This window comes from Sceloporus occidentalis, unplaced genomic scaffold (genome assembly GCF_023333645.1).
Source record: "Sceloporus occidentalis isolate IW3139 unplaced genomic scaffold, rSceOcc1.0.p SCAF_3, whole genome shotgun sequence".
Taxonomy (NCBI): domain Eukaryota; kingdom Metazoa; phylum Chordata; class Lepidosauria; order Squamata; family Phrynosomatidae; genus Sceloporus; species Sceloporus occidentalis.
In genome coordinates, this window is record NW_028316983.1 from 113,202,805 (window position 1) to 113,217,146 (window position 14,342).

At 38.4% G+C, this 14,342-nt stretch overlaps 1 protein-coding gene across 1 annotated transcript in view; it reads right to left on the reverse strand.

Moving 5' to 3' along the window:
- The window catches only part of HMCN1 (hemicentin 1), a 284,684-nt gene that overhangs the window by 163,947 nt on the left and 106,395 nt on the right, over positions 1-14,342 (reverse strand). The window contains exons 12-18 of the mRNA XM_089515825.1: positions 9,214-9,355; positions 7,854-7,981; positions 6,727-6,840; positions 5,551-5,709; positions 4,257-4,451; positions 2,234-2,332; positions 808-935 (exon numbers count right to left, since the gene is read on the reverse strand). Coding sequence (XP_089371951.1) covers positions 808-935; positions 2,234-2,332; positions 4,257-4,451; positions 5,551-5,709; positions 6,727-6,840; positions 7,854-7,981; positions 9,214-9,355 — 965 coding nt within the window. The remainder of the gene's footprint in view (positions 1-807; positions 936-2,233; positions 2,333-4,256; positions 4,452-5,550; positions 5,710-6,726; positions 6,841-7,853; positions 7,982-9,213; positions 9,356-14,342) is intronic.

Consider the following 14,342-nt stretch of genomic DNA (forward strand, 5'->3'; position numbering starts at 1 on the left):
TCAGTGCCTTTGTTCTTTTATAAAGGGGGAAATACATACATACAATGTGAAGTCGAAGGCTTTCCGGGCTATGTGGCCATGTTCGAGAAGAGTTTCTTCCTGACGTTTCGCCAGCATCTGTGGCTGGCATCTTGTATGTACAATGTACTGTATGTACACTGATGTGTACATACATACACATCAAGTGCCTTAAATTCAATCTCTGGAAATAACATGCTTTGAAAGATGTTATTAAAATTTCACAGAATTCAAAATTAATTGGTTACACAGAACCAGCTATTTAAGATACTTAATTATTTTGTCTTGGAACTACAGTATGGCTATATTATATTACACATGTAACTTAAGAAGGGAGAACTTTAGATTTTTTTACAGTATAGTTGTAACTTTTTATAATTAGAGATTATTTTTATGCTATATGGGGTGCCCTCACTAATAATGTTGGAAGGAGAATATCACATGGTTCAAATGTTGGCTTGCATCTTTTTCTGCCCTTTTGAATGTGCATCAAGACAGAGGAAAAGAATGTTTTCTGTCACAGGGAACCAGCTTGCTGTACTCCGGTGCTGTTATTTAATCAACCAATATGAACATCATTCCAGTTACTTCTGAGGAGTGGAAAACTTAATAGTTAAAAGTAATTTTTTTTTAAAATGATAACCAACTGCTTTTGGGAGCATTTAAACTACATAACTGTAACTCATTGCTTTTTAAAAGTAACTTCCCATTATCTGCAATGCATGTTTGTCAAGACTGTCCACTGTAGGGAATAGAAAATTAGATTAAGCTCATCAAACATTCCCTTACCACCATACTATTTTTAATCCACTTGCGTTCTGGGATAGGGTTCCCTGCCAGCAGCACACATGACAATGTAAGCTGCTGACCTTCAATTACATTAGCCGCTGCTGGGCCCATTCCAATTAGAGGTACAACTGTATCAAAGATAAAGAAAAGGAAAAGAAAGAAAACCTTAACACAGTAATTGTTCATGTCCTCAATAAATCTGCAAAGTAAATGCTCTCAACTACAAAGGCAGAGATTACATCTGTGGTCTAAAAGATTCCAGTCTACAGCACTAATCTCAAACATAGTTAATGTTTATGAAGACCCGTCTAGATTACAAACAAATGAATGTTCCGATTCTGTTGAAATGTTTCAAGATAATGCTCATTACAATGTCTCCTATTTTTATTTTAAGTATTGTGTCTATGTGCCTTCAAGTCGCCTGTAGACTTATGGTGACAGCATGAATTTCATAGGGTGTTCTTAGGCAAGGAACACTCAGTTCCTTCCTCTGAAATATAGCCTACAGCACCTGGTATTTGTTGACTATCTCTCTTCCAAGTACTAATGAGGTCTGACTCTTCTTAGCTTCTAAGATCAGATGGGATCTGGTGCTTTTAGGGTATTTAGGCTGCCATTTTAAATACTACTACTAACCAAAAAAAAAAAAGGAATGCTCAACTACATGTGCCTATTTTGACACCTCCCTCAAGAACAAGCAATTGCTTAGCATTAAATTATTCTAGTTTATGTATCAGACACTTATTTTGATGCAGTATTTTTATACATTTTAAAAATATATATACTTATACCTTTGATACATATTACTTTGGGATTTAAGGGTTTTTTAACCTTGCCATTTTGGTTTTAAAAAGTGCTTTCACACTAGGCAAGAGAGAAGTATAATTGACTAACCAAATATGGCCCAGTACAGATGGGCGGGAAGCACTGTCATGGGGCCAAAACTAGGGCTCGGGAGAGCACAGCAACTGCATGTTCCTGAGCCCTAGTACATGTGGACACTGCCATGATTGCAGCATGCGTCCATGACGTGCCGGAGCCCAAGTGCCCAAACTGCTTGGGCAGAAGAGCCTTCATAGGACTGCGTCGCAGCCCTCATGATGGTACAAAAAAGAGCCGCCTGGAGTGGCTCCTTTTAGACAGCACATCTGTGCTGCAGCTTACAGGGGTGGCACGGAGCCTCCCGTCTGTACTGCCCCTAAGATACCATTGGGGGGAGTTCCAATGGCTTAACCACTAAAATACCAAATTAGATATGAATTTAATGTAAACACAGAGCATTATTGTTGACATGCACTGTTCTTCAACTCATAGTATGAAACAGGTCAACAGAGAAAACTTGGTTTCTGATTTGGATGCAATGCTGGGTTTTGATGGATGCAGAGAAAGTCAACAATTGCAAATCCCACATTATTCAGTTAATTACCTAGTCCTGTCACTGTAAGTGTAGCCGGCTGTGAGACGATCTTCCCAAACTGGTTTTCAGCTTCACAGATATAGGTTCCTTCATCATTAACCCATAAATCTAAAAGTAGACAAAAGTATTGTTGTTGCTGCTGCTTTAAAAAAGGTGACTAAGCTCTTAACTTTACCAAAAAAATCTCATATAGACATATGATCGATAGAATCCTACTAAATATCAGGATTTACTACAACAGTTCTCAAGTAATTCCAAATTTAAATCATGTAATTTTAATAATTAGTTATGAAATCAGGCACAATCTGTCAGAGTAGTGTAGCTGGGCAAATTCTGTTCAGGTCAATGAGATATCCATGACACACTCTGCTGAAAACAGAAAGATTTGATGACTTGGTCCAGGCTATGATTTTATCTCTCAAGTGATATATAGACATAACAAATACACACACGTATACACATACACATATTTTAGAGGAGGGGGAACAAAGCTTGGTCCATAGACTGCATGCTACCCATGAGACTCATTTTTACAGCCCCTGATTATGATGTTGCTATAGCGCCTTAAGCTCTTTAAAATTAGTTTCTTCTATGCAGATTTCCAGTTCAAAAAAAAAAAAAAACACACACAGCTCCCCCGACTGGCCAAATCAGCATAAAACTGACCATAAATCTAGTGGTTTACTTTTCTGCCCCCATAAGCCATTTAAGAATCCAGTAAAAGGCAGACTGAAAATTATGCAATGTCACTTTGGTGTGCCAAAAAGCAGTGGTATGGCTTGCTGGGTGTGTGTATTGGTGAGGGGATGGCCCCCACCATATCCACTTTTTTCCACTCTTGTATGAGAAAGCAAGTGGGAAAGGGCACAGGTATGTGCATATATATCTGGTGTTACTCAGACAGCACATCCACACACATAGCAGATCCAAGGGATACAGAGGTGATATTGACATTTTTAAAATTTTTTATTTCTACTGTCTTTTGGGATGGGACAAAACTTGTTCTCCATCCTTGATACTGGTAACAGGACAGACAGGGATGAGACATGTTTTGGCCATTTTGCCAACATGTGATTTCCAAATATGATTGATTTAAGACACACACACATACCTATGATTGATTTATGGCCAGATTATGATTAATTATGATTGTTTATGACCTGCTTATGATTGATTTATGACCCAATTAGTTCAATTATTCTAGGTGTGCTACAGCCAGTGATGGAATACCCCCTTCGATACGGATATGTGTCTGCATTACACTGCTACCTGTTAATGGTTTTATCATGTTTACTTCACTGCTGTATAAGCATTAAAGTTGTAGCCAATTTTAAGCCATAAAATTGTGTCTGACTTAATCCCACTGCAAAAGCATTCTGGTGGTTGCTTTGTTAGTATAATGGAGGTTGATTCCTGTGTTCATGATATACAACCAAAAGAGCATTAAGTTACTCTTTAAAAAAAACTTATAGTAAATCATAACATGAGCAGGTTATCAATTTTCTGAAAATGTTGGGCCATATACCTTTTGAATTCTTTTTGAGTAGCTATACCCTAAAATTATAGACACTTAGTATTATTGTAACCCACTTGGTTCCATCCTATGGAATCCTGAGATCTGTAGTCTTGTGCATTCTTTATTAGAGAGTCTTGGTGTTCTAGTTCAGGTGAGTGCACTGAGCTATCTAAGAAAATTCAAAGTGCCTGTCACCAAACTATGAATCTCAGAATTCTATATGACAAAGCTGTGTGAGTGAAAGTGATACTAAACTGCTACAGCTATGGAATAATTATACCAGCACACATTTCTTAGCATACAAGTATGTATTTCTCTCTTCTATACATTCTACAGATATACAGATATACAGGAACTTTCCCCATTATAAGACTTCTGAGATGACTGTGATTGCAGGAGCACTCCTTTGTCTTTAAACTGTAGGACAAAACCATACCCTAAATTCAGTAATGTGGTATGTATTATGCATTATATTTTCTCCACACTTTTAGTATATACAAAAAAAAATCTACATACTATTAATTGAAAGGGCGCCTGTTCGGAGTTGACTGATGGAACTAACTGGGAAAGGTCTTGCAAAAAGCGGGGTGCCATCCAGCCGTTGCCATTTCACCTTTGGTTCTGGGTAACCCTGAACATAACAAGCCAGTGTCACATTTGAACTAATATCTGCCGATTCATCACTAGGCTCTTGTGTGAAAACTGGAGGAGCTGTGAGAGAAGCACACAGGAAGAGAAATATCAAGAGGATAATTGGGCTATGGTTTTTATACTTCCTTTTTTACTATCAGTCCATGCATAATATGCAAGTACTAGATGGGTGAGTCAGTGTGATACAATATATAGAACATAGATGCACATGCAGCAAAGACCTGGATGAAAACCTATTAAATTAAAGCAATTAAACTACTGGATGGTCTTCAGTAGGCAATGCAGTACTCATTCTTAACCTCCTAGCCTTTTATGTAATATGGTACATACAATTGTAAAAAAAAAAAAAAAAGATCACCATCACCACCAAATTTCACTGTTTGTATTCACCCCTTTGCTTCACCTCCTCACTTTATTTGATTCCAAGAATATCAGGAAATGGTATTTGGGAACTCAAGATGTTTTTCAGCCATGACTGTACATGTCATGTTCCTTTACCATTAAACCTGGTTGGCAATAGGGATATATGCAGGCACAGTTGCACAAATAATTATTTGCCATTAGGGGCAAGAGAGGTTAGCCATCTTTGCTATAGTTCCCTCCTTCTCTTGCGTGCTCTGTGGATTTCTTACCTTTAGACTAATCTCTCAGGACTGAATTCACTTCCTCCTACAAACCTCTTTTCTCTTCTCTTCTCTTCTCTTCTCTCTCTCTCTCTCTCTCAATTTCAACCTCTCTTAGTCATGCAGCCAGTGGTAGCATATCCCATGTCTCCTCTGCTTTAAATATGAACTTGACTCTAATAAAAATGTTTTTTCATTGAAGATTATCAATTATTATTTATTGATGATTAAAAATACTGATTTTCAGCTGCCTAGTGATTTGAATATATACACTCTTTTCTGGTCTCTTCTTTTGTTCTTTAGCTCATTGCCCCTCTATGGCCTTAGAGGTCAGAGGAGTCTCTGAAGCATAATTCAAAAAACAAGGACATGGAAGAATCCCTCCCAGTTTACTTTAGGTAAATGTTTTTCATTTACACACAAATCACTTTGATTTCAGTCAATGGATTATATAGTAACCAACAAAACGTATGTGTTCATTTAATACTGGGTTTCACATGTAGGATGTTTTTTCCCCTTAAAGCCATTATACTTACAACCAACGTCCAGAGTTATTTTGCCAGATGCACTTCCTGCAATATTGGTTGCAACACACATATAGTCACCCGCATCCAGATCTTGCGTTTCCTGGATCTTCAGGAGACCTTGATGGATGTCAATAATAAGAAATTCGGATGCCCTCAACTCTAAGTCACCTAGATCCAGACAAAAGGTAATGACAGTGAATAACATTTTAAAAATTTCAGAAATAAATGGATTTTTCGATTATTATTTTTTTTTTGAAACAGCACTATTTATTACGTATTTCCAGAAAAATAAATTACCAGATTTCCAGAAGATTATAATGACTATCTATTTACTGAAAACAAGGCATGCTGCATACATAGGATGCTATGGCAAGATTTATTTCCAAGATTTACACCATCCCTGCAGTATGAAAGACAGGCTCAATCTCAGCAGTCACATTTGAACTTGAGCCAATCTACACAAACCATCTCTCTGGCTTTTCTTCGTGAACAAAGATTCAGAAAGGACACATCCCGTGCTTTCTACAAGCGCATTGATGACTAAAAAGGCCAATCCGAGATAAACAAGTCCGGTTGCAGAAAGCACAGCAGAAAGTCTCCTTGGGTGATGTTTCTGGGTTGTGGTTCTTTCTGCGTTGTTGTTTCTCTTTGAGACTTGTTCGGCATGAGCTTTCAAAAAAGGCTGCAGCATCGTGGATAGTGCGTCTCCATGCCTCCCGGTGTGAGGCCAGGGAGGGCCATTGTTGGTGATCAATTTGGCTGAGCCTAAGATGTTGTTTCAGAGAGTCCTTGTATCTCTTCTTTGGGGCGCCCCTCTTACACTGATCCGTGGCGAGTTCACCATAGAATACTATTTTTGGGAGGCGATGGTCCTTCATCCAAAAACCATAGGTGCGATACTTTCATCCAATTAGCTGCTCAGTAAATACTGTAAGGTTAACTTCTGTTCATAAGAAACTTTAGTCATAGTAAGATGGACTATCTAATTAGCTAGCTTGTGATATCCATTGCAGCCCATACGCAATTTTACTTCACAGATGAAATGCTTACCATAAGTAAGTTGACTAAGGCCTGAAGTCAGATAATAAAACAAGAGATAAGAAGACCACACTGCTGATGGAATTGTAGAAAACACTATTGTTCTATGAGAAGAAATTAAGCTAAAGATGTACTTGAAGAAGTTACCTTTAAACCATTTAACTTGTGGAGGTGGGATTCCAGTGCTTTTGCATTCCATGACAGTTGTGTCTCCAAGAGCAATTAGAAGTTCACTTTGGACTACTGTCAACTTAGGGACCTCTGCAAAATGTCAAGAAAAAAATATGTTAAAAATATAACATTCTGGGTCATTGGGCAAGTTCTCTGTCAAACTGAACAAGTTATATCCTAGGATTTAGTAATATTCTTCCAAAATTACTTCTTATGATGTCTAGACAATTCAGCTGAATTGGGAGAGGGGTTACATTTTGCTGTAAAAGCTGCGAAACTGCATCAGTTGATTTGTTTCTTTATTATATCCAACCCACTGGTTAAGAAGGTCCAAGGTTTGATTCCTGACATTTCAGTTAAAAGTTATTCCCTGTATCAGGGCTGTAAAAAAAATCTTTCAGCCTAGCAGAGACATTACAAGTCAGTGAACAATACAGTAAGCCCCCCACATCCACAGATTTTTTATCCATGGATTCAACTATCCATGGCTTGGAAATATATATTTTAAAATATATAAATTCAAAAAAGCAAACCTTGATTTTGCCATTAGATACAAGGGACACCATTTTACTATGCCACAGTTTATAACAGAACTTGAACATCCATGGACTTTAGTATCCACAGAGCATCTTGGAATCAAACCCTAGCAGATACCAAGGGCCCACTGTACTGAGGGAGAGAGGCCAAGAATCTAAATCTACACACCCACCTTTTTTCTTTCCCCTCCTTTGTAGTTGTTGCTATTCCTGTTTTATATTAAATAAGTCATATTATCCATCTATACCTACTGCTCTATCTGTATCTTTGTTATTACACAATAAAATGTTTTTTGATAAATAACCAAACAACAATATTTCATATTACCACATTCAGTTTTAATTTTCTGATTAATTATTATTATCAACCATTAAAAGGGAAATTTTACAACAATCAGGACTCAATCCAATTGTTCATCCCAACTAGAGTTGACCCGCTGAATCAATTTGCATCACAAATGCAAACCTCACTATTTAGTGGCTCTATCCAGTTGCAACTAGCAATTGTATTTATACATCTCTCCCTTCTATGTTCTATCAATACATTCCACTTATTATGATACTTGCCAATGTATGTGAGGGTAGCTGTCTCCTTCACTGTTCCAGCAGCATTGCTAGCTAAACAGCCATAGATTCCTGCATCTTTGGAGATTGCACTTTTTATAATTAAGGTGCCTTCAGGAATTAATCTGTACCTGTGAAAGAAGAAGGTAATGGGGGGGAAACCTGGAAGTTACTGTGAACCTTATGGCTACCGTACATACTCGCCTATATATCGACCTCATGTATAAGTCGAGGGCAGGTTTAGGGGGCAAAATTGTGGATTTTCACATGACCCTTGGATAAGTCAAGGTTGAAACTTTGGGGCATGCAACAATGGATCTAAATGATGAAGCAAAGGAAAACAATGCCAAAGAACCTACAAAATTATGGCAAGCATAACTGTTTTGGCTCACACTAAAAGCTGGATGGGAGAGAGAATAGAGGGAGGTCAGTGCTTCCAGGGCAAATCGCTCTCTTGCCTTTCACTAGGGGATGGTTCCCTTTTTAATAAGAGTTAAAATATAGAATTTACATCGACCCATGGATAAGTTGACCTAGGTTTTTGAGGTCAATTTTTTGACTAAAATTCTAGACTTATACATGAGTATATACAGTAATCTTGAAGACCACAAATATTATAGTAGGGTCCCTTTCATGCAACACAAGTATAGCACTATAATTCCACTTTAACTGTAATGCCTACATCTTGTGAAAGTTGAGGTGGCAGTAGAACTCTTGGGCAAAAAAACTCTAAATATCCCCTCCTGAAATGCAAATCCTAAAATTTCATGGGATGCAGTAATCTCAGTTTAAGTGGAATCATGACAGTGTAACTATGTAGGGGAAAGGGCCCTTGCATGCATGCATGTCAATTCTATGGATGAGGAACATCTTGTTGTTGTTGTTGTTGTGCCTTCAGGTCATTTCTGATCTGGAGACCCTAAGACAAACCTAGCATGGCATTTTCTTGGCAAGATTTGCTCAAAGGAGTTTGGACTGTGAGTGGTCAGTTTCTTAGAATCTGAGAGACATTGTGGCTATTGTCTAGTTGGCAATTCTGGGAGATACAGACTAAAAAGGTGAATTCTCCAAGTTCTGACCATATGCACTTATAGGCTACTGTACTGGCAAATACAATGAGGAAAAATAAAACTAAAAACCCTGAATTATAATGGAAATAATTCAGTGGTGTTTATTTAGGCAACATTGCCATTGTTCCTTGCTAGGCCTCTGTGGCCTGAAAAAACTGTGCAGTGATGGCCTTAGTTGTTTAATCTCACAACACACTTGGATAGCTGGAACATTTTCAGTCAAAGACAATTCATGCATTTTTCCTCCAGTGGAAGACATGAATCAAGGATGGTGAAGGAAGGTTTAAATATACCTGTGAGAGCCCATGAGGAACATATCATTGTGCATCCACACTATTGTTGGTTTTGGATACCCAGTGGCAGAACAACTGATGGATACCTCAGATCCTTCAGTAAATGATTGATCTTTGGGTGACACAGTAGCTTTTGGAGGTTCTGTTAAATAAAATAGCACATAAAGTTATTATGGTTTTCCAAAGTATAATCTTACGAAACAGCATATCTCTTTTTTCCTATTTGAAGGAAGTTTTTAATGTGCCTCCCACCCTCTTATTTATTTTATTTATTTATTTTCCAGGATTTATATCCCACCTTTCTCCATAATCTTACAGTCTGAAGTGGTACAAATCCAGTAACATTAGTAGCTGTGAATGAGACTAGTCCCTCTATTGCTTATCTTTATTAGCAGAATCTTGCTGCTATCACATAATGTATTTATCTGAGATCATTAGGGGTTGATCTGCACGTGTAAAAGATGTGCTTTTGCCATGCCATAACCCTTAGATGCAGGACTAGCACCTTTAAGGCATTCATATTTGTAAAGCTCTCACACATAAATACCACACAATAGGAACACTGCATTGTGCATCTTGAACTTCTCTTTCCATCTTGAGATTCACTTGAGATTCCACACAGCAATTAGTTAGTTATAATGCCAAAACAAACAAGTTACAGGAAGAATTGTCTTTCCTAATACTCAAATGACTTTTCCTTTGAGAGTTTACACAATGTGTCTGGGAGTATCAATTTCCCACCATTCATCACCGCATTTCAAGAAAATACAGCTTTTCTCACTAACAGGGACATTGGCAAGATGAGATTACAAAATCATTGGCATGTAAGTGCACAAGCTTTCCTTCAGTGTTTTTATAGACTAGTTGGTTCAATAAAGTATACATCTTCCCACACTCTGTCTTTCTCATTCAGTGAGACCAACTTGGTTAATAACAACCCTATCTGCTATGAAACATATCACCATTATATTCATTACATAGAAAGGGGAATACAAGCAGAAAAATGGGACTCACCAGATCTATCCAAGGCAGGGGGTAGATTTGGCCTGTGGGCCATATGTATGCCTAGACTGCATTTTGCAGCCCCTGAAGCCATTCCCTGCTATTCCCCCCCCCCAAAAAAAAAAAATTGGCATGATTTTAAGGTGATTTTTGCTTGAAAGACATACGGAGGTCTTCCAAAAACAACTCTAACTGTCTCCAGAGCTCCCACTATTCCCAAATACCTCCATTTGTGTGGCAGACCCTCTCAAAATGGTGACCAGAAGTCATGACAATGAGGGCATTTTTGTGCCCTGGAAGGCGTTAGAGGGAATTAGTCCACAACCCCACCACATTTCATGGACCTGAAAAGTCCATGAAAGATTGTAAGATGAATTTTGCTTCCTTATAGCCACAGCAAAAAGGTCTATTCATATTCCCATAATGTAACAGTAAATGATACAAATAAGGATGGAAAAGAATTCCAATGGATTCAGCAGTTTCAGTGACTGCTCGCAAGACTCCCAAGACTTGTGAGAAGAATACAACTCCCCTCAAGAACGTGTATGTTTGCAAGGCCAATGAGTATTTCAGAGAAATAAGTATTCACAAAAGAATGCACACACTTTTGAAACCATATAGTGAAAACATGTACAATTGTAAAATAAAAAAAGTCTGCACAAACATGTTTTAGTTAATGGAGGAATGCACAAATAAATATGTTATTAGAGGGAATATATTTAAAATCCAAAATTTGTACCAATTTCAGAGCCAGAAAGGGGGGAAGTGTAAACGTGTCACCACCTGATATAAAACAAAGGCTGGATCCATATGAGGGCTATATCCCAGCTCCAGTGCACAGTATCTCTACTATGTTCACATATGCACTGTATTGGACTATTTTGGACCACACAACTGCAGTAGCTGTATTTTTTCTTCTTCTCAGCATACATCCAGATATACGTATGACTGAATATCAATATAAACAAATGGCCTTTCGTGTTTTTCTGTCATTCTTACTGCCCACCTATATTCACACTGAATGGCTTGTACAGGCTTCCCCAGCCTTTCAACACCTCGTTTTTCAAAGTTCCATTGTTTTGACACTTGCAAATTACTGACAAGTTCCATGAATTTGATGAGGGGCCCACTCTTTCATTGGTCACAAGGCTTGCCTGCAAAACCAGCAGGCCCCTCCTTGAATTAATGGAACTTTTCTGTGTATTGCAAGCTAACAAGGTTATCTACATGCAATTTTGCAGATACAAGGTTCCACTAGATTTTCTAGAAAAGTTCTCCTGGTCACAAACCAGATAGGAAAATGTATGGGAATTCTTTTTTCAAAAAAAGTAACTAAGGAATATCAAGTCTTACTAAAGGTAAAGGTATATTCCCCGTTGGCGAGGTTTTCAAGTTGTGTCTGACCATAGCGGGCCGTTCTCATCTTTGTTACTAAGCCAAAGAGCCAATGTTGTCTACTCTGTGATATCTGGCCAGCATGATTGCACAGAATGCTGTTTACCTTCCCACCAGAGTGGTACCTATTTATCTACTTGCATTTGCATGTTTTCGAACTGCTAGATTGGCAGAAGCTGGGACTAGTGATGGGAGCCCATCCCATCATGAGGCACCCAGACCTCAAACTGCCAACCTGATGATCTTGCAAGAGCTGGCAACTTAACCACTTGAGTCATCTTACTACCTCATGGTATATTTTAAGATATAATTTGATAGACCCCACCTACCCATAGCATGAACCCCATCCCTAAATCCGTGGGCAAGAGCTGGAAGGGGCTGCAAGGAGAGCAGAGTTATTGACTTCCATGTGCACAAGCCCCTTTTGGGACAGTGCTTCATGATCCCCACTTCTAGGGAGCTGAGGTATTGACCTCTATGTGCACAAGTCCCTTCTTGGACAATGCTTCCTTATCCCTGCTTCTATGTTCACTAATTCCTTTTTGGACAGTGGTTAGTGATCCACACTTCTGGGGAGCTGAGTTATTGATTTCTGTATGCACAACTACCTTTGGGACAATTCTTCATGCTATTTCCCCCTGTTGAGAAACAGATTAAATTAAATTAAAGGGATTTCTGCACATGAAAGTTAGTAAGTCTGCTTCCCAGAAGCAGGGGCCGTGAAGCACTGTCCAAAAAGGGACTTGTTGCAGCTGCTGCAACTTAAGCCTGAAGGCTGGGAAGTAGGCAAAGTTCATAGCAGGAAGTGTCCCAAAAGATGTCACCTTGGGATTGCACATCTGGTAAGCCTGGTCTCATTTTTTTAAGTTCAGTGTATTATGTATGCATGCAGATATCCACATATGTATTCAAGCCTTTGGATATTGGAATATGTGGATATCTGCATACATATATGCACTGAACAACAGCAACAACTGAGTTGGCCCCACACTAGCCAGATGTGGATGCCAAGGGACCCTTTCTGCCATGTGCTTTGTTCACCTCCCACCCTGAACATATAAAATTGTGATCTTAAATCTCTACTGATTTCAGCCATCTCTGGCTCCCCTGCTGATATTTCCACAGGCTTAGGAAGGAATACCTGCCCTCTATATTTTCTGAGTTTACTGCAGAAAACTCCAGTGTAACACCAGTATAGCTATGGCAAAACATGAATTATTTGTAAAGCGTGAAACAGCTTTAACATTATGTGGGAGGAAAGACACAACTGACAGACTAAGCAGCTGTAATAAGAAAATTCAGAATCAAATCCAAATAGGTTGGTTTTTTTTTTTTTTTTAATCTGTGTGTATGATAGAAATGTACCAAAGTGATCTGCCATGTGGCTAACTGCCTGGCTATTTTTATTCTGTTTTAGATATTGCCAAAACAGACAAGGGGGGATGCTTTAAATCCTTTGTGAGTTTGAGATAGATCTACTCTTCTACTGACATTAGGAAACTGAGATTGGCTCCAATGGGAGTACACACTGTGCCTGAACAGCACCTCTGCTGACAATATAGTGTTTATTTTATTACACTGTGGAGGAGGTGCTCAGAAATGACTGCCTTTGGTTAAGAGACAGATTTTGCACATTAGAGTGGTTCATCCTGGGGAAAGTTAGCAAAACATTTGCAAGATCCAGTGCAATGACATCTGGCAGCAATTAATAGCTTTGTTTTCTGTCCCAGCAGTAGCATACAACGCAAGGACAAAGAAACCAATGGGAATGTTTTTTTCCCATGGCAAGTTTGTTTTCTAGTGGCGGAAAAAACACATCACATTCCATGGCACAAGATTGTTCCCCTCCCCCAATTTTCTATGTGCTTTGGGAGTGTTATTTATTTTCGTTAAAGATTTTTAATTTGGGGGTTGTTTGTCTCACCCACACACACCCTAGAAAATTATTCTCCTGATATGAGAAACAATCTCACATGATAACGGAAGAAGAAATGAAAGAACCAAAGTTATAACTTCCTTCTGTCTTTACTCTTGAGCAAACTCTTTTTAGCTTCTGATGTTCACTATGCAAAATGCAAAAAGCAAACAGGAAATGTGGTGAAAGCTGTTTATGTGGAAAAGTATTCAAGCTCTAGTAATTTCAAGCCTCTCCCCCTTCCTTTCCCAAATTTAAGGGTAAATTTCCCCAAATCTCACACAGAAAGTGTCCTCAGAATTAAGCACTTAACATAGTTTCTGCTAAGATATGAAAGTGTCAGCAGGTAAGAAGACAGTAGTAGCTGGTAGCATTCATGCCAGTGGTGTAATAAATTCACTCTGGGTTTTAGTTTGAATTTTAAATTACTGTCCAAGGTATCAAATCTATCTTACAGATATGTTTCAGCACCTTGGACAGCTGGTTTAACTAAACCCCAGAGTGGATTCTGAACCAATTGATACTCAAGCCACCGGCAACCATTGCACATGGGTAAAACATTACACATGTCCATGTGATGAAACCTTGAATTTTTGACATGATGAGAGTGAGAATTTTAGTTGAAAAGACGGAAGGTAGGGAAGAGATTTGTAGGGAACCTCCTTGTGCCATTGCTATAATATGAATCACTCAGGTGCTCTTAATAATCTTTTTAAAATACTAGAGATCCTTTTGATTGATATTTGCACAACATTTTAATTTGCATTCTTGTTTAAATGGCCAATCATTGGTAACTATTAGGGTAATACTTGCTATT